This window comes from Ammospiza nelsoni, chromosome 17, assembly GCF_027579445.1.
Source record: "Ammospiza nelsoni isolate bAmmNel1 chromosome 17, bAmmNel1.pri, whole genome shotgun sequence".
NCBI classification, from domain to species: Eukaryota; Metazoa; Chordata; class Aves; order Passeriformes; family Passerellidae; genus Ammospiza; species Ammospiza nelsoni.
In genome coordinates this window covers 755,336-774,542 of record NC_080649.1, presented here as the reverse complement: position 1 = coordinate 774,542, position 19,207 = coordinate 755,336, and the positions used below count along the sequence as shown (strand labels likewise).

The 19,207-nt window shown below is 57.0% G+C and overlaps 1 protein-coding gene across 2 annotated transcripts in view; it reads left to right on the top strand.

Moving 5' to 3' along the window:
* PRKCB (protein kinase C beta) overlaps positions 1-19,207 on the top strand; it is an 82,259-nt gene that overhangs the window by 56,605 nt on the left and 6,447 nt on the right. For both annotated transcript variants that reach the window (XM_059484426.1, XM_059484425.1), the window contains exons 10-16: positions 3,555-3,728; positions 6,621-6,712; positions 7,560-7,622; positions 9,070-9,208; positions 10,844-10,924; positions 11,166-11,273; positions 13,658-13,798. In XM_059484426.1, coding sequence (XP_059340409.1) covers positions 3,555-3,728; positions 6,621-6,712; positions 7,560-7,622; positions 9,070-9,208; positions 10,844-10,924; positions 11,166-11,273; positions 13,658-13,798 — 798 coding nt within the window. The remainder of the gene's footprint in view (positions 1-3,554; positions 3,729-6,620; positions 6,713-7,559; positions 7,623-9,069; positions 9,209-10,843; positions 10,925-11,165; positions 11,274-13,657; positions 13,799-19,207) is intronic.

The following is a 19,207-nucleotide window of genomic DNA, read 5'->3' as shown; positions in this document are numbered from 1 at the left end:
TTCCTCCGGGTGGCTGCAGCCTCGCCCTCACGTGTGCCTGCACCTCGCCAGGCATCCCTGGGCATCCCGGCACGGGGACACCCAGGTGCCACCGCCCCGGCCCCGCCTCCTGCGCCAACAGAGGTGCCAGATGTGCGGGAGGAGCCTGGCAGGGGTGTCTGGAGCAGGGAGAGCAGCTCCTGGTGTGCCCAGCAGCTGGCTGTGCCCGTGGCACTGCCATCCCTCTCCGGGCTGGCACCGTGTCCTTCCCTCTCCGGGGCTGGCACCTGCTCCTGTGCCTGCTGCCAGTCCCTGCTGGCTGGGAGAGCTCTGGGGCTGCAGTCACGCTGTTTGAGTGAACTCTGTCTGTCTCTGTTAACCCTTTGGCACCCCAGATGTCCTGCTCAGCGTTTTGCTCTCTCCAGGGTCAGCAGTGCCCACCCGCTGCCCTCAGTGGCTGTCCAGTTTGACAAACTTGCTTTCTCTGTGCTCAGAATATCTCCAGTCCTTGTGCTGGAGCATTCCCAAACAAATACTCTATATTGCAGGAATAAATCAAGTTAAATATCAGCTTTTTTCTGCAGCAATAAAAAGTTAAACAGGAATGCAATCTGCTTCCCAGCGAGCGCGCTGGCAGATGGAGATCCCCGAGCCAGGCCTGGGGGTGGAAATGGATGTGCCTGGGAAAAGAGGGGCGTGGGGCTGTGTGCTCTGCCTTGGCACGCTCAGCCTGGCGCACAGGTGCCCCTGCTGCCCTGGGGTCCCCGTGGGCTGCCCAGGATGGGGCTGGTGGCAGGTCCACAGGGCTGGAGCCGCTCCCACGGAGGGAGGCAGCGCCTGGCACAGCCAGCCTGGGTTTGCTTTGCTGTATTATAAATAGAGGAGAGGGAAATTAGGTGGCTTGCTCATATTTTTGCAGCTGATCAATCCGTGGTGCTCTGGAGCTGTCAGGCTTTTTGGGGTTTGTGTTGTTTGCTGAGCAGGGTGGAGCCTTTGGGCAATGCAGCTCTGGGCTCCAGGGCAGGGAGGGTTCCCTGGGCTGAGGTGACCTCCAGGCTCTGCTCTGCTCTGGGTGTGACACCTGGCAGCAGGATAGGGCATGGGCGAGGCTGGGTCCCTGCTCCCCTGTCACCCATCCGTGTCCCTGTCCTGGGCTCCGGGCTGTGCCAGGGGCACTGAGCTGTTTGGATCTTTGGGGTTTGAGCACCTTCAGACACCAGCAGGAATCTGCTCCTGGAAAGGGTGCTCGGGCACTGGAAAGGGCTGCCCAGGGAGGTTTGGAGTGCCTGTCCCTGCAGGTGTCCAAGGAGTGTTGGGATGTGGCACTCAGGGCTCTGGGGACAAGGTTGGGATCGGGCACAGCTGGGATTCAGTGGGCTGGGAGGGCTTTTCCAGCCTAAAGGTTTTTTGGGGTTCTCTGACACAGATGGGAATCCAGGCCAGCTGTGCCCCAGGAGTGCAGCCCTGGGTGGTTTAGAGCCAGGAGGTTCTGGGGTTCTGTGACACAGAGGGGAATCCAGCCCAGCTGTGCCCCAGCAGTGCAGCCCTGGGTGGATTAGAGCCCCACTCACAGCATGGACAGCCCTGAGCAGGTTCTGCATTATGGGGGCACCCCAGCCAAGCTGTCCCTGCAGAGGGCTGGGAGCCAGGTCCTCAGCAAGGTCCCTCAGGGCAGAAGCAGCTGCCAGGCTCAGAGGCTCCCTGCTTTAGTCACCTTTCCTCTGACAGGGCTGTGGATGGCAAGGCAGGTCTGTACAGAACTGATATTGTATATAATGCTCTTACACTCAGGTAACAGATTTAATTTGCCCTCAAAATACGTTCCTGCGGTGGTTACTGCTTCTTTTCCACCAATTTTGAGCAACCAAAGCACTTCTGCTTTTGTCACCTAAAATGAGCTCTGGTTTTAGCACCTGTGTGAGGTGCCGTGTAAAGCTCAGCGGGTGTAAAATGGTGATAAATGGAGGCAATGAACCAAAGCAGCTCCATTTGAGCAGAGCCACAGGGGAGGGCAGGGGTGCGGGCACTGTGTGAGGCAGCTGTGTCTGCTGCCCTGGCACACAAACAGGGACTGCCTTGGGTTGGGAGAGACCTTAGAGATCACCCAGTGCCATGGCAGGGACACCTCCCACTGTGCCAGGTGCTCCCAGCCCTGTCCAGCCTGGCCTGGGCACTGCCAGGGCTCCAGGGGCAGCCACAGCTGTGCCAGTGCCTGAGCCTTGCTGGGTTCCATCTCACATCGCAAGGAGCTGCTCTGGGTACCCAGGGCTCTTCAAGGGTGAGCAGGTGAATAAATCCCATCCCAAAGTCCCTGACACCCCCATGGCTCAGCCCTGCCCCACCCATGGCAATGGCAGAGCCCTGTGCCTTGTGCCCTGCTCCCTATTCCCTCTGCCCTGTTCCCTGCACCCAAACCAGTGGGTGGCACCACAGACCTCACTCCCCAGGCTGTGCCCCCTGCCCTGCCATCCCTGATGCCAGGCTGTGTCCCAGACTGTAATCACAGAGTCTCTGAACTTGGAAAAGCCCTCTGGGACACTGAGTCCCACCCTAGCACTGCCACCCCCTGTCCCCAAGTGCCACATCTGCCATCTGTGAAACCCCTCAGGGTGGCACTGCCCCCTGCCTGGGCAGCCTGTGGAGCTGCAGAGGGCTGGAACACCAGAGGGTTAATTCTGTAAATTCTGCTGGCCCTGGTGTCTCTGAAGTCGCCCTGAGAGCCGCTCATGTGTCCTCTGCCCGTCTGGCCCAGCCTGGAGCACATTTCAGTTCCACCCTATCGATGGTGCCTCCATGTAATTTATTCCCCAAAGCCCCGAGCTGCTGTTCCTGATCCATGCAGGATCTGTGCCAGCTCCTTCAATGGAGAGCAATTCATTTCCACCAGCGCTCCAGTCTGAGGCCATGAGAGGGTGAGGGAGGGAAAACAGGAACCAAAGGAGGTTTCAGAGAGGGTTTATGTGCCAGCAGCCCAAGGAGCAGCTTGAGCTGATGGAGCCTGGCTGGGCTGGTGGGGTTAACTGAGGGATTGGCACCAGCAGGAGCAGTGAATCCCATTTACTGCCGTGAATAAACCTGCACTGGGTGGGACTGGGAGGTTGGGTGGGTTCTGCTGGCTGAGAGGTGCCTTGGCTGGGTGATGAACCAGCTCGTGATGGGGTTTGCTCACTGTTGTGGAGGGGGAAACTGAGGCACGGAAAATCATGGGGGTTTTTTATTACCATTCACTAGAGACTAACTCTTTTCCACCTCAAATATTTACCACCTTGTAATTTGATGGGCTCTGTGCTCAGCCTCTTGACACCCTCCCAGTGCTGGTGTCACCCTGAGGGTGCCAAACCCCTGAGGAGAGCGGGGCTCAGGGACCATCAGACCCCTGGGGCCGGCTCCTGGAGGCACTGAGGTGGTGAGGGAGGAGATGGTTAACCCTTAGATCCCTGGATGCTCTTGGGAGCGGCTGTGTGTGGTTTGGCCCCTCCTCAGGGCAGCCCCCGGGTGAGGAGCCAGCAGCTGGGGCTGTTCCAGCTGGAGGCTCTGCAGCTCCCCGTGTCCCTCAGTGTGCTGTGCCCCTGCAGGTGATGCTGGCAGAGAGGAAGGGCACGGACGAGCTGTATGCTGTGAAGATCCTGAAGAAGGACGTGGTGATCCAGGACGACGACGTGGAGTGCACCATGGTGGAGAAGCGCGTGCTGGCGCTCTCGGGGAAGCCTCCCTTCCTCACCCAGCTGCACTCCTGCTTCCAGACCATGGTAAGGGCTGCTGGGCTGGGCACCCTGAGCACGGGGAGCCTGACACTCTGGGAAATGGATTGGAATGGTGCCCCAGGCCAGGATGGACAACCTGGGACGGTGGGAGGTGTCCCTGCCCGTGGCAGGGGTGGCACTGGGTGGGATTTAGGGTCACTTCCACCCCAAGCCACTCCAGGATTTTATATTCTCTGTACATCACTGCACTTGCCATAGCAATTGTGTGTTCGCTGCCTTGGCAGCCTCACACCTTCTCCAGTTCACTGGCAAAGGTGCCCCCAGGACCAAAATGTGTGTGTGTGACATGGAAGGGTCATGTACAACAGCTGGGCCCTGAGATGTGCTCAGCAGGGAGCTGTGGGGACACCAGAGGTGATTCCCAGCCCCTCAGGTACCCACAGCATCCCTTAGGGCTCAGTAGCAAAGGGCTGCACTTTGCCCAGGACTCAATCCTCTGATCGAAGCCCTGAGCACAGGGAGAAGCCTAATCCAAACTGCAGGAAATCCTCTTTGCCATGGGTGTGGGGTTGGGTTTGTGTGAGTCAGGAGTGCAGAGGGGACAGGGCACCTTCAATGCAATCCCTGCCTGGCCCTGGAGCAGTGAATGAGAATGTCCAGGTGCACATCAGTGGAGCCAGCAGAGCCCTTTAGAACGGTGACAATGCTTTCCAGGAGGATTACATTTTAATATTGTCCCAGAAATTTCATTTCCCAAACACACTGGGTGTATTTAAAGTCTGCAGCCCGGCTTTGCAGCGCAGCAATCAGGCTGAGGCAGGAGCAGCTATTTCACACAGCATCTCCTGGCATCTGAAGTGAGTCAGCACGGGATTATTCCTGGCAGACCCATAGTAGCTTAATAGTAATCGTATTTGTAATGTAATCAAAATGTATAGCAGGCTGTATTATCAAAGGCTGGCACAAAGCACTTTGATTTCTGGGAGCACAGGCCTGAGCACAATTCCCCACCAGGGCTGTTGGCTCAGCGGCTCCAGGAGACAGAGAAGCCCTAAATCTGCCTTTAAAGAGCAAGGGAGGATGAGCAGGGAGAGAGCTCCTGCCTGGGGCTGGGGGTGAGAGGGGCCTGTGCTGGGGGATCTGAGAGGCCCCGGGTCAGAGCCTGGGCTCGGGCAGAGGGTGAGGGGGTCCCTGGGTGTCCCCAGGTGAGCTGTGCCCTGGCAGTGAAGGGCACAGCAGCCACAGCCTCACTGAGATTGTGTGAGATGATAAATCACACAGTCCTGCAACGGTTTGGGTTGGAAAGGACCTTGAACACCATCCATGGGCAGGGACAGCTTCCACTGTGCCAGGGTGCTCTGAGCCTCATCCAGCCTGGCCTGGGCACTGCCAGGGATCCAGGGGCAGCCACAGCTGCTCTGGGCACCTGTGCCAGGGCCTGCCCACCCTCCCAGGGAGGGATTTCTCCCTAATATCTGGTAAGGGGTGGATGGGGAGCATGGCTGTTGTCCTGGCTCTGCCCCTTGTTCCCAGTGTGCAGCCAGACAGGCCATGGAGCAGTTCATTAGCAGGGCACTGGAAGGAGCCCTGGCAGTGCCATTCTGGCTGCCCGGGGACAGGGGAGTGCCACCAGCTCCGTGCCAGGCTCTGCAGTGCATTTCCATCTGTGTCTGGGGGCTGCCCAGGGGTGTGCAGTCTGCAGCCCTGGCCAGGGCTGTCCCTGGTGGCAGGGGCAGGGCCAGGCCAGCTCGGTGCCCATCCCTGGGCAGCCCATGGGCAGCTGTGCCATCTGCCTGCTGTCCCTGGCGGCAGGGGCATGGCCAGGCCAGCTCGGTGCCCATCCCTGCTGTAGCCCATCTGCCTGCCCGAGTCACACCCGGCTCTGCTGGGCACAGCACTCCCTTCCCCACCCAGAGCAGGGCTCAGCTCCTGCTTTTAGAGCTCAGCTGGCTGCCTCGAGAGGCAGTGTTTGTAATGCTCTTCCTCCTTGAAGCAGATCGATATATTTAGGAGGCAGCTGCAGCCCAGCCCAGCGCTGCTCTGCCTGCTCAAGGTGACATTGCCACACGTGGGCTGGCCGGCCCTGCCAGGGCTGCCCTGCACTCGGGGGTGCCCCCAAACCCCCAGGCAGTGAAAAGCTGAAATCCCTGCTCTATCCCCTCAGTGCAGTGTGTTTTACACAATTCCCTGCTCTATCCCATGAGTGCAGTGTGTTTTACACAGCCCCACTGCCCCTGTGCTGCTGTGCTCCATCCTTGGGGCTGCCCCACAGCTGGGGGGGGCAGCACTGCTGAGCCAAGATCCTCTGGGTGGGCACTGCCAGGCTGGGAAATGCTCCATGTCCTCCCCTCTGGACCCCCTTAACCCTCTGAGCATGGCCAGAGCGACCCTCAGAGCAGGCTGGAAGGGGTGAGGAGAGGGAGCAGCCCCCTCCTGCCTGCCCTGCACCCCAGCACTGCCATCCTGGGACAGGGCTGGGGGTGTCACAGCCCCTCCTGGGCCTGGCCCCGCCCTGGTGGCCCTGGATGGAGCTTAGTCCCCTTGGGAACTGCTCATGTCTCCGTGCATGCCCTGACTGGAGCCAGGGAGTGCCAGGGAAATGCCAGCAGGGACCTGCAGAGCAGCTCTCTGGAAATGGCTCCTGTCAGGAAGGGCAAATGTACTCCTGGGAGTGAAAAACCTCTGGTTTAGGGGTTCCTCCACTTGCCTGCTCCAGGGGATGTGTCTGCAGAGGGGCAGAGCTCCAGTCCCAAGGAATGAATGCTTATGGGCTCTCTGTGGTCAGCAGCCCCTGCAGCCCCTGGGGAGCACAGGGATGGTGGCTGTGCTCCCTGGAATGACAGACTGGGGCTGCCAGTCCCCTTGGCGCCTGCTCCTGACCCTGCAGGCTCCCTGCTCTGATCATCCTGCTGCTAACTGCTCCCTTCTTCCCTCCAGGATCGCTTGTACTTTGTGATGGAATATGTGAATGGTGGGGACCTGATGTACCAGATCCAGCAGGTCGGGAGGTTCAAGGAGCCCCACGCTGTGTGAGTGCGCTGCTTTGGCACCCTGGGGTACCTGTGGGGTGCACTGTGCCGCAGACAGAGCCCGGGGCTTTGCAGGGCAGCTCCTGGCAGGAATCAGGGATGGGAAGGTGCAGCAGAGCTCTTTGTCTGGTGCTGCTGCCTCCACCTCGCTCTTGGGGTGCATTGTATTGTGAGTAGTTGAGGGAAATCGATAAATGTGGGTACATAAAAGCAATAGAAATAGATAAATGTAGGCACATAAAGGCAATAGAAATAGATAAATGTAGGCGCATAAAGGCACCATGCAGAGGGTGTGGAGGCTTCCTGGGAGACACCAGGGCTCTGCTCTCCCTGGTCCTTTCCCAGGGCACGTTTGGCTGCTCTGCCAGGTGCCCAACCCCAGTGTTAACTCTTGGCTCCTGTTCCTTGAGAGCTGGGCAGAGCAGGATGTGTTCCTGGGAGCCTCCAGGTGCTCACATAAACCCACAAACACTGAGCACAGCCTGGTGGGCTGAATGGTGTCTGAGAGCCCTCTGAGACCTGGGGCATGCCCCAGGGCAGTGTGGCAGTACTTGTGGCAGTGCCTGCTGGCCCCAGGAGCAGGGATGGCTCTCTGAGCCGTGCTGCCAGCCTGTCCTGAGGAGCGGCCCTGGGTCCAGCTCCTGCTTAATCTGTGCCACCAGAAGTGCCAGCCCCCAGAGGCGTCCCTGCCAGCTCAGGCTGCCTTGGATCACCCCTGTGACCCTCCTCTGGAATTTCCCTGCCTTGTCCTTGCTCACGCCTGCCTGACGCGTTCCCTTCACTGCCACCCCATTGGAAAGGTTTTATTTATCTCCTGTAATTGTCAGTTTTAAACCTCCTCTTTCAGGTTCTACGCAGCAGAAATAGCCATCGGGCTGTTCTTCCTGCAGAGCAAAGGCATCATTTACCGGTAGGTGAGCTCGTTCCTGCCTCCCTCCTTGCCCCAGGCTCCACCCAGGGCTGGAGCCTGGGCAGAGAGCTGCTCCAGGGCCTGTCCCTGCCCGTGCCATGGATGGGGCTGGCAGCTGCCCGCAGTACCATGGCAGCATCCTTAGGGTTGGGAAGGACCCGTGGGATCACTGGGTGCAGCCATGCACGTGGTGTGTCCCAAAAGGAGCCGTGGGTGCCCCTGGTCTGGGGGAGGATCCTGCTTTACCCCAGCTCATGGGAAGGCAGCTCTGGCTCTCCCCTGCCCTGTTCCATGTGTTCTCTCCACACAACACAAATGCTCCCTGGCAGCCTGGACCAGCTCCAAGCCCCAGGTTTGGCTGCAGGGCCCTGCTCTCTTACGCTGCCCCTGGAGTCAGCGCGTGCCAGTGGCTTGTTCCAGCTCTGCAGTGCCACCCTGTCACTTCTGCTTGGCCACCGAGGCTTCAGTGCCATCCCCAGTGTGCTCCCAGCAGCCAGAGGTCGCTGCCATGTGCAGCACCAGGCTCACAGGCTGCTGGCTGAGCTCTGGAAGCAGCGCTCACTGCTCCTCCCCGCTGGGAGAGCTCCCAGAGCCCAGGGTGGAGCGCAGCATCCTAATGAGTGTCAGACACCATTAAGTGCTCTGTGAAGGGAGATGCCAGCAGTGCTGCTGGAGTCAGGAGATGCTAAAGATGAAAGAAGTGGAACAAACTTGACGTGAGGGCTGTTTCTTGCCATCAGCTGCTGTGGAGAGATTCTAGGTCTGCTGGTCCCCAGTGGCTCTGCTTCCTTCCTTCCTCGGAATCTGAATCCCAGCTCGTGTCCGTGTGCCTTTGGCCTGTCAGGGTTCTGAGCACTGACGGGATAATTAGAAAACACAGCCTTGAACCCAGCCAGAATGTAGAAACTGCACCAAAATGCCCAGTGCTTGCTACAGAGGTGTCCTTGAGGCTGCAGCATCCACCTCTGGAGGGTGGCTCGAGGCTGGGATTGAGATCCAGGGATGTGTGGTTGGATCCACCTCTACAGCTGGTGAAAAGGAGCAGAGCTGGGGGCTGGTACCACAAACAGGCACTCTGGGGCTGGGCAGCACGGGGAAACACAGCTGCTTTGTATTTCAGGGGGCAGAGTGCAGGTGAGGCAGGAACTTGTGCTGAGTAGGTGCTTCTCCATCGTGAGAGCTCCAAGTGCACTTTGATTTTCACAGGAGTGAAAGGAAAAAATCAATTAAATCTGTCTGCTGCCAGGTGAGCGCTTTCCATCGCACACTTCAAAGCACTGTGCCCAGCACAGCGTTCCTGTGGGTTAACAGTAAAGTCAACACTCCATCCTGACGGCCTCTGCCTTATTTTCACTCATTTCCCAAACATTTTCCCACAAAGGGTCTGGATGTGAGCCGGGGCAGGGCTCACCCTGTGCCCCGTGTCACGGTCTGCTTTGCCCTGCAGGGACCTGAAGCTGGACAATGTGATGCTGGACAGCGAGGGGCACATCAAGATCGCTGACTTTGGCATGTGCAAGGAGAACATCTGGGATGGGGTCACCACCAAGACCTTCTGTGGCACCCCGGACTACATCGCGCCCGAGGTAGGGACGGAACTGATGCCTGTGCTCCCTCCTGGCCTTGGGCAGCTCTGCAGCTGAAACAGGGGTTCAGGAATTCACCAAATTCACCAAATTCACCATCCCTGTGCTCCCTGTGCTCCCTCCTGGCCTTGGGCAGCTCTGCAGCTGAAACAGGGGTTCAGGAATTCACCAAATTCACCATCCCTGTGCTCCCTCCCATGGGGTGACCTGGCCTTGGGCAGCTCTGCAGCTGAAACAGGGACATTCAGGAATCCACCATCAGCCTGCAAAGTTCATGCCCCCGGCCCTGTGCATCCCCACATCCCCCTAAGGGAATAGGGATGCTGGATCTGCCTGCCTGTGGTGCTGTGTGCTGCTTCCACCTCCAAGAGCAGCACATCCTCGTGCTGCTCTCCCTGCAGGGTGATTTCCTCACTGGGGTTTTCCCGTGTCCATCCTGCTGCCAGCTCTGAGCCTGCTCTGTCCTTGGCATGCTCAGACCCACTGCAGGTTGTTCCTCACTCACTCCTGGAAATGGCAAACCCAGGGCTCAGCTCTGCCCCTCACTGTGTGTGATAGAAGCTTCCAGCACAACATGACCAGTGAGAAACAGGGGATTATCAGTGAATAATATTTCCACGTGGAGGGGAAATCTTTGGATCTCTCCAGCTCACTGTTTGCAGTGAGGGGCCATGTCTGATGGGGAGAGGCTCCCCATCCATGGCTCTAGATCCCCACAATATGAATTTGGATTTGGTTATTACTGGTGTGATAGAGTCACACATGACACTTCCATGAGGTGCTGTATGGGCACAGTTTAATCCAGACTTGTGAAATTCAGAGCAGTAATTATTCTCAAATGTCTGTTCCCTTCACTTAAAAGTATCTCTCCAAACTCTTGTCACTCTGCTGAATTTGCAATGATGAAGTTAGTATTTATTCATTTAGATATTTCAGAGAGAGAGATTCTCTTTGCTAGGACATCAGTGCTCTTGTGTGCTGAACCACATTGTGTTTGCTGCTCCAGTGAGGTTTCCCATTCCTGGATCCATCCCTCATCCCACCAGGATTAATTCTGGTGCTGCTGGTGCAGAGCTGGTGACTGTGGGTGATTAATGCTCCTTCACAGCAGGACAAATGACCAGCTCTCCCTGTGTATGCCCGAGTGTTTTCACTTTAACTCTTATTTTCTTCTCCTTGCTCTAATTTGTCTTTTTCCAAAAGCAGAACAGCAAGTGGGAAATTAGGATGCAAATCGCTTTGGCACCCAGGAATGGCCCTGTCACCTGCAGGGCTGTGACCTTCCCACGCCAGCAGTGGGGAACAGCACAGGACAGGGGATTTCTTTCAAGTGCTCTTTCCTTTTAAAGGCCTGTGTGGTGTGAACTGCTCCCACCTGCATCTCCCAGGGCACTGTAGAGAGCAAGGGGAGGGTCTGGGGTCCCTCGGGGGGGGTTCCAGTGCTGAAGTGTGTCCCAGGGAATAACCCCATCCCTGTGACCCACTGCAGCTCGGGGTGGCTTTGCCCTGTGTCAGAGCTGGGGGGTAACACCGCTGTTGCTGCTATTGCACTGATATTGCACTGATATTGCACTGATATTGCACTGATATTACTCTGATATTATACTGTAATTTTTGTGCTGTTGCTGTTTGCAGATCATTGCCTACCAGCCCTACGGGAAGTCGGTGGATTGGTGGGCGTTTGGAGTGCTGCTCTATGAGATGCTGGCTGGCCAGGTGACTGAGTTGGGCTCCTCTGGGTGGGTTGGGTCCATTGTGAGCACAGGACAGGCTGCTGTGGCATTGCCACGCCTGGCACGTGGGTGGGCACCCCCTGAGCTGGGCGTGATGCTGGTCTGGGGATTGCAGTGGCAGGACCAGTGTCACTGTGGGGCTGGCTCCAGGCCAAGGAGCAGAGCAGCCCCAGGGATCTTTGGGACCCAGGAGGGCCCCTGAAGCTGTGTCTGCTTGGCTCCAGGCCCCCTTTGAGGGAGAAGATGAAGATGAGCTCTTCCAGTCCATCATGGAGCACAACGTCGCCTACCCCAAGTCCATGTCCAAGGAGGCCGTGGCCATCTGCAAAGGGGTAAGGGCAGGGCTGGGGGAGTGTGGGGAGGGACAGCCTGCCCCCCGGGTCCCAGCCTGCCCCCCCGGGTCCCAGCCTGCCCCCCCGGGTCCCAGCCCCCCACTGCTCCCACCATGGCCAGGCTCTGGCACTCTTGGGTTCTGGTGCCTGTGCCCGCCAGGGCTAAAGCCACAGCTTGTGCCACTGTGTGTGTGTGTCCTAAACCCAGGTTAAAATGACACCTGCATCCTCCCTGTGCCCCTGCATTGAGCAGAAATGCAGCTGGGACTGGGGCTGGCCTGGGAGAACTGGGGTGCTGGCTGGAGGGTGGGAAGGGAGGGCTCCTGCCAGTGAGGACAGGGCAGCTCTGAGAGCTTTGCCTGAAGTGAAAACTGATGCTCAGGGAAAACGGATGTGATTCCCAAAGAGTTTCCCTAAGATCAGAGACAAAACCTTCATCCTCCCACTTAGCTGTGATAAGTTGCCCTTCAGGACAACCCGAAGCTCTGCTGGTGTCTCCATGAGGTCAGGGCAGCATTTTCATTATCCTGCCTCTTAATTTGCAGTGAAGCTCTGCCTTGCCCAGCATAACAAGCTGGGCTCTCCATGGACTGGGCCTAGGCCTGGCTTAATTGCAGCCTGAGTTAATTTGGGATGTGATGGATAAAGGCTGGCAGGGTCCTGGTGCTGTTCTGTGTGCCTGGGACTGAGCCTCATCTCACCCCCCAGTGCCACACTGCTATAAATAAGTGTTTGTGTAGGAATTTAAGAAATGTTTGCTTATAATAGTTAATATTGAAAATATCTGAATGTTCTGTGTCTCAAAATAGAGTTTCTATCTCCAAATGACACATCCTGCGCTTCTCGCTCCCACTGCGGCATTTCAGAGCCTCTTGCTGGCGTTGCCAGGAGTCTGAGCTGCTGCTAAAGAGGAACATTCCCTTGTCCCGTGGGGTAAAGCTGCTGCAGGAGCTCCCACCTGGAATGGGGCACGGGGAGGGGGTGCTGCCCTGCCACAGCCAGCAGGAAAATCAAAACCTTCATTCAGAAACCGCTGGGTGGCTGGAGGGGCATCCCACCGAGGCTGTCACCATCTGCCATCCTCTTGCTGGTGCTGTCTGGGATGTAGAGGGAAAATCCAGAGTGTTCCTGGCCAGGCAGGGGCTGGGGCACACTCAGTGCTGCCGAGCAGCCCCGGGCTGGAGCAGGGCCAGGCTCGGGGCTGGCTGTGTGTGCTGCTGCACCAGGCACGGCGTGGGAGCTGCAAATCACCGAGCAGGGGCTGCCCAGCCTGCAGAGCCTGCCAGCCCCTCACTGCCTCTGGAAGGGCTTTCCAGGGAGATGCTGCTGCCTCGGGAAGCTGCTCTCCATCACTCCTCCAGCTGCAGATGCTGTCCCAGCTGGAGCAGGGATGTGCTGCTGTTTGCTCACAGAGCAGTTCGTGGCTTTGCTCTCTCCTTGTATTTCTTGGAGGTTTTTTTTGTCATTTCAGGGTTTTAGTTTGGGTTTTTTTCCCAGGGTTTCCCTTGCTTTCAGTGCCCTGTTGCAGTTAAAGATGGGCTCTCCTGAGCAGGTTTGTTCTGTGCCCTGGGGTGGCAGGGCTGACCTGGATCCAGTGGTGGGGGTGTCTCAGCTCCCCAGCCAGAGCACTGGCACCTCCTCACCTCCTGCCCCCCATGGGGGTCTCACAGCCCCCAGCCCTGGCACACAGGGCCAGGCTTGCTGCAGCCCTGGCATCAGGGTGAACTGCCCTGATTTAATAAAGCAGTGTTTTGTTGGGAGCACAAAGCTCATATTCTCCATCCTTATCGACGTCTTGTGAATCTCTGGCATCTCCGTCTGATCTGTGAGCAGGGCTCAGACCCTGCCCCAGGATATTAATGTGGTACAGCTGCCCGTGGTTCCTGGGGCCCCTTTCCCTTACTGAGCCGGTGAAGAGGAGAAGTTTAGATGATAAACAACATTAATGGGCTGTTTGTGCTATTTTCCCTCCAAAGGGCAGCTTGTCCATGTCAAAGGGGCAGTGGGGTTTGCAGTTAACCCTGCAGATGCTGAGAAGTTTGTGCCAAGCAAAGGGTCCGCTGGGCAGCTCCCCTGCTGCAGCCACGTGCTGAGGGAGCCCTGCCAGCACCCCGGGGATGTTCCTTTGCAAACCAGTTCCATTCCCAGACGGGAAGGGGATGTGCCCATCCTGGCTCGTGTACCTGCCATCTGCACAGTCTGCTCTCATAAAGCACTGTCAGCCTGCCCTGCCCCTGAGTCACTCCAGCTCCTTCCTCAGTGTCCTCCTCTCCTTGGAGCCCCAATGCACCTGCAGGAGGTGGGACCCTGATGTGGGGTGTCCACAGGGGACATTCTGGGGGGCAGAGGGACAGCTGTGACTGTGTCCTGCCTCCTGTCCCCAGCTGATGACCAAGCACCCTGCCAAGCGCCTGGGCTGCGGCCCCGAGGGGGAGCGGGACATCAAGGAGCACGCCTTCTTCCGCTACATCGACTGGGACAAGCTGGAGCGCAAGGAGATCCAGCCCCCCTTCAAGCCAAAGGCTGTAAGTGTGCTGGGCCCCCCTGTCCCACTGCTGGGCAACCACTGTCCCACTGATGGCCCTCCAATGTCCCACTGCTGGGTCCTTCACTGTCCCACTGCTGGGTCCCCTCACTGTCCCACTGCTGTGTCCCCCACTGAGCCCCAGTGTGGGTGTCCCTGCCCATGGTGCTGCTCTGTGCCCCAAACTCTGCATGGCCCCGTGTTGTCCCTTTGCTCTCCCTGCCCTTATGTACACGCAGGAGCAGGGATGTCCCTGCCTGGATTTCTCTTTGTCACTGGGGTCTGGCAGGGTCACAGCAGAGTCTCTGTGGGGCTCCAGGTCCTCAAGGCTTGGATTGTTCTCGTGCCTCCCCTGGGTGCTGTTGGCTGCAGTGCCCCAGCTGGGCTCTGCTGTTTCTCAGAGAGCTGGATCCCCACTGGATCTGCTCTCATGGCTGCTATTTGTGGTCAGTGTGGGGACATTAATCCTGAATCCATCCTCCCAGGGCAGCGCAGAGCTCGGGAATGCTCTGTGTGCTCACCTGCAGCCTCCCCGTCCCTGTGCCCATAACAGCCTTCTGCACCTCTGCTTTTCCTCTGCTTTACAGATGCCCCGCTCCTTTGAGGGCCCCTTTGGTGCTTGGAAAACTCTGCTTTCAGGGAGAGCGTGGAGTGGGAGCTCCTTTGGTGGAGGGTGCTGGGTGCCTCTAGCTCTGCTCTTTCTCTGTGCCTCTCTGCTCCCGCAGGATTTTCCCTCCCATAGCTCCTTTCCTCATCAAACTGGGATGGAACACCCCTGTGGTGGCTGGGCAGGGATGGGGCAGGGGTGCTGGCCTGGAGAGCTGCCCCTTGCCCTGTGTTTGGGGCTGGCGTTTGAATTTCAGGCAGATGTTCTCCCCCAGGCTCAGTGCTGGCAGTGGAGCCTCTGCAGGGAGCTCGTGGTGCTGTCCTTGGCTCAGAGCTGCCCTCACAGTGTGAGCTGTGCCCCCTCAGAGGGGCAATGTGCTGCTCTCCCTCCTGCCTGGGAGTGGGGGCGTGCAGGGTGGGCAGCACAGGGGTCTGGGTGCTGCCTGCTGCCTTTCCCTGGAGGGGAGGGACCCTTCAGGACATGGACCCTGCAGGAGCAGCATCACTGGGAGAGCTGCACCTTTGATATCAAGGTATCAGCACTGTGGAAGTGTTTGGGGCTGTCTGTGCCCCCCTGATTCACTGTCTGGGGCTGGGATCTGACCCTTGTGCCAGGGATGCTGAGGTACAAGGGGGGATCCCTGAGCTCCAGCTGTGGAGGGATCCTGGTCCACACCTGGATTCACTGAAGGGGCACCATGGGGTCATTCTGCACAAGTCCCTGTCTCCTGAACCCACAGCTGCTGCCATCTCCCACCTCTGTGCCCATTTCCCAGTGAAGCTGCTGCTGCTGTGTCCCCTCCTGCCATCTCTCTCTTCCTTCCCAGTGTCACTGCCTGCCCTGGGCAGGGGCACAGCATTGGTATTTGGTGCTTTACACTGAAAAACCACTGAATTCCATCAAAAGCCCTTTCTTACTGCTCTGCTGCTTTAAACTGTGCAAATTCTGTCCTGTTTTAGATGTCTCCTTCCTCCAGAAATCCCTGTGACACCAGCCCTGGTGTAAGCTGCCGGCTGTCGCTTCCCCCGGCGGCTGGCACCCGGAAAATTCCCTGTGTGATAGGACAGGGAGATTAACTGCAGCTGATTTGGGATTTAGGGAGGATTAAGACAACTCAGGTACCTGCTGATAGCTGATATTTCTCCTGCAGTGCTGGAAAAAGCTCTTTCTTTGGTGCCAGCACAGGGCAGAGCAGCAGGGATGGCAGTGGGGCTTGGGCACTGCAGGGAGGGTCTGGGGGTGACAGAGGACGTGTGCCCCAGTGTTTGTGACCTGTGATCATCCTGATGGCCACACCAGGGCCAGGTGCTGCTGCACACAGGGCTGGTGCTGGCCTGGCTCTTCTCCTTGGCTGGAGGCTATTTTGTTTTCCTTTTATTTTTTCATAGTTAGCATCTGTAAAGGTCAGGCTGCAGTAATTGTCTGTATCCAGAGCTTCAAAATAAGGAGTGAGATGCAAATGAGGGCTGGGATTCAGCCCCCAGCTGCTGTCCCCAGCCTTGCCCTTCTGCAGAGCATGCTCAGCCCTGGGAGCACCAGCCAAGGGGAGCAGAGCCCCATCCACATTGTGTCCAGGTTTGTTTTGCCCCTCAGAGGCACCGTGAGTCCGTGTCTGGTGTGGGCTGGGGCTCAGCTCCCCAGATTGTCTCCAGGTTTGTTTTGCCCCTCAGGGTCCGTGTCTGGTGTGAGCTGGGGGCTCAGCTCCCCAGCCCCCTGTGCCCCTGCAGCAGCAGCCACAGCTCCTCTGGGCACATCCCTGTGCTCCTGGGGTCCCTCTGCAGTTTGGGGAGGGGGCTCAGGGGGTCCTGGGGGGGCTCTCAGTGCTGCTGCCGTGGATCCCTGCCCAAAGCTCCATCATTTCCCACTGACAGCAGTGGATGGAGGCTCCTGGCCGCAGCTCAGAGCCAATTCCTCAATTCCCAGGAGCTCCTGTGTTGCTTTGTGCTTGATTAACCTTTATCACAGAGTCAGGAACAAGACAGATCAGGGGCTGGCTTGTCTTTGGTGGTTCTGACGTGGGGCTCTGCTTGGCTGCTCCCTGCTCGGGCTGGTGCATAACAATTCCTTTCCTGGGTCTGCAGCTACCCTGGGAGTGTGTTTACACTTCCCTGCTCTCCCTGTCTCTCGTTGAGATAATTATTGTTTTTGGTATCTAATTACTCCTTTACTTTACATAAAGCCTAGTGATTTGAAAAGTCTCATTTTGAAAGCACTGAAATCGCACAGCAGAGCCCAGGATTATTCACAACAGCACGGGGGGTTAAAAAATGGCTTTTAATCTAATAATTTTTAATTGCATAAATTAATTTCCCCCTAACTGCTCGGAGTTAATTAATGCTGAAAGGCCACTTACAGACCTGGATGTGTGAAAACACCAGTTCCATGCACAGGGGTTTGTAGCCTTAGTCCAGCCTGTGCAGGGTGAGTTCTGATGTTTGCACAAGTGATTTCCTAATTAGATGGGATTTAAGGATTGAGGGGCTGACATTGGGCAGGTGGATGTGCTGAGGTTAAACACCTCAGGTAACCCAGCCAGGGTTTGCTCTGGGAGACCCAGGGCCCTGTGAAGACTTTGGGATTCCCCAGACTCTTCAGCCTCTGTTTTCAGGGCAGAAATTTGGCTTTTCCCTGGCAGAGGGATGGTCCCACACCAGGAGCACTGGATGCTCCCTTTGAGAGCAGCAGGGATAAAGGGATGAGCTGCAGCATCCCAAACTGAGCCACACACAGTGAAAGGCACCCCTGACCAGCACAGGGATCCCCAGTGTGGCCCCAGGGCTGTGCTGTCACCCAAATTCCCCTAAATGGGACTGCCAGAAGAGCCCTGGTCCTGCCCAGGGCGCAGCAGGAAGCCAGAGCAGCCCCAGGAAGGTCAGACTCACCCAGGAGGTGCCTGCAAAGCCAGTGAGATTGTGGCTGTGCCACAATTTGGGACCAAACCCTTGGAAATCCAGGGTGTGAGCATCTCCCCTTGGCATGGAGTGAGGGTGGGGGGCAGCAGCATCCTCAGCTCCTGGTGGTCCTTGACTGCATCCCGGGATCAATGGCAAATATTTTATTGTGCCTTTTGTCTCTATTTGAAACCAAGCAGGGAGGTGATTAAATACAAGGCCATCTTTGGAGCTGACAGGTTTATTTCTGCAGCTCAGGAGGAAAAGCCATTCTGTGCTGGCTATAAATATTGGGCAGGACACACCGGGATTTATGTAAGATACATTCCCAGCCTCCCCCTTTCTCCAGGCAGGATGGAGTGATGCCTGTACGTTAATGCCACACTAAAATGAGCACAATTTCTCACTAGATGGCTTTAGATAAATGTAAAATTTCATATGGCATCTGTGTCCACTGAGCAGGAGCTCGGTTTGGGAGGCTGTAGAGAAGGTGCCCGTGCAGACAGCGACCATTCCTGCCTGGAGCAGTGGGATTGAGCAGCAGGACCCTCCCTGCTCCCCTCACCAGGCTGGGCCAGACCTGGAGCCTGGCACTCCCCTCCTCCAGGGCTTGGGCTGGGATGTGCCCTCCAGAAACTCAAAGGCAGTTTCCAACTTTAAGGTATTGAATTCACCCATCCATTTTTGTCTGCATCCAAACAGAAAGCCCATAAATTCCACACAGCAGGGCAGGAAATACCATGGGTAGATGCAACTTTTCAAATTTTTCATCCACATATTCTTCCCTCGTCGCGTGATAGTGAGAAATCCTCGCTTGCCAATATGCATATTAAAATATATTTGTGCTTCCTATTCCAATAACTGGCAGCCTCTCATCAGGATTAATTTTCCAATCCTTCTGAGGGGGTTGCTGGTTTGGTTTTATTTTATTTTATTTTTATTTTTTTTTCCCTAAGGCAGCAGATTTCTCTGTAGCCATGAGGCAAAGGCAGGGCTGTCAGACACAGCACATGGGCTGCCCTGCCTGTCTGCACTGGGGCTGGCAGGGGCTGGCAATGGGGCAGGGGGCTCTGGGGGGCTCTGGGTGTGCACTGGGCTCTGCTGGGTCCAGCCCTGCTGAGCTCAGGCCTTGCAGTTTAACCAAGCCAGACTAGAAATGTGAAGATGTGGTGCTACCAAGGCAAGGGTGCCACGGTTTCAATGCTGGAGGGGCTGGAGCTGGGGTTAAATCCACTCAAACATTGTCCCTGAGCTTTGTGTACAGGTTTGAGAGCAAGGGTCTCACTTGGTGCTATAAGGACATTCAAGAGCTGCCAAAGGAGCAGCCCATCAGAGGCTGATGGATATTCATGTTGTCTTCCCTGAAAGCTCTGAGCAGAGGAAGGAATTGGGAAACATCGACTTCTGCGTGTATTTGTCATTAATATTTTATTACGTTTAGTCTGATGTTTATTAAAAATGCAAATCTGTTTACTTAACAAATGCAAGTTAAATGCCCAGGAAAAATTGTGGCAGCTCTTGGAGCATGTGTTCTCCTTGGGGGACTGGGAGAGAGGCCTGGGGGACTGGGAGCTGTTCCTGGAGCACTGGGAGCTGCTGCCCAAGGGACTGGGCTCTGCTGCCTGAGCTGTGTGTGACAGGAGGGACAGTGGCCAGCCCTGTGCCATCCACGGGGATGTGACACGAGGGTGACAGGCAGGGATGGATCCTGGTCTGTGGCTGTGCAATGACCTGATCCCAGCTGCTGCTGTTGTTATTCCCTTAAATCAGGGTTTGCAGCCTGGGAAGCTGCACCACCCTTGTTCTGATTGCTAAGGAAATTAAATCAGGTTTTGGCACCACTGGGGCCATAAGGCTGTGGACTATTGTGGTCTGACTGGGCTGTAGGGCAGGGACAGCCCTGGGAATCAGA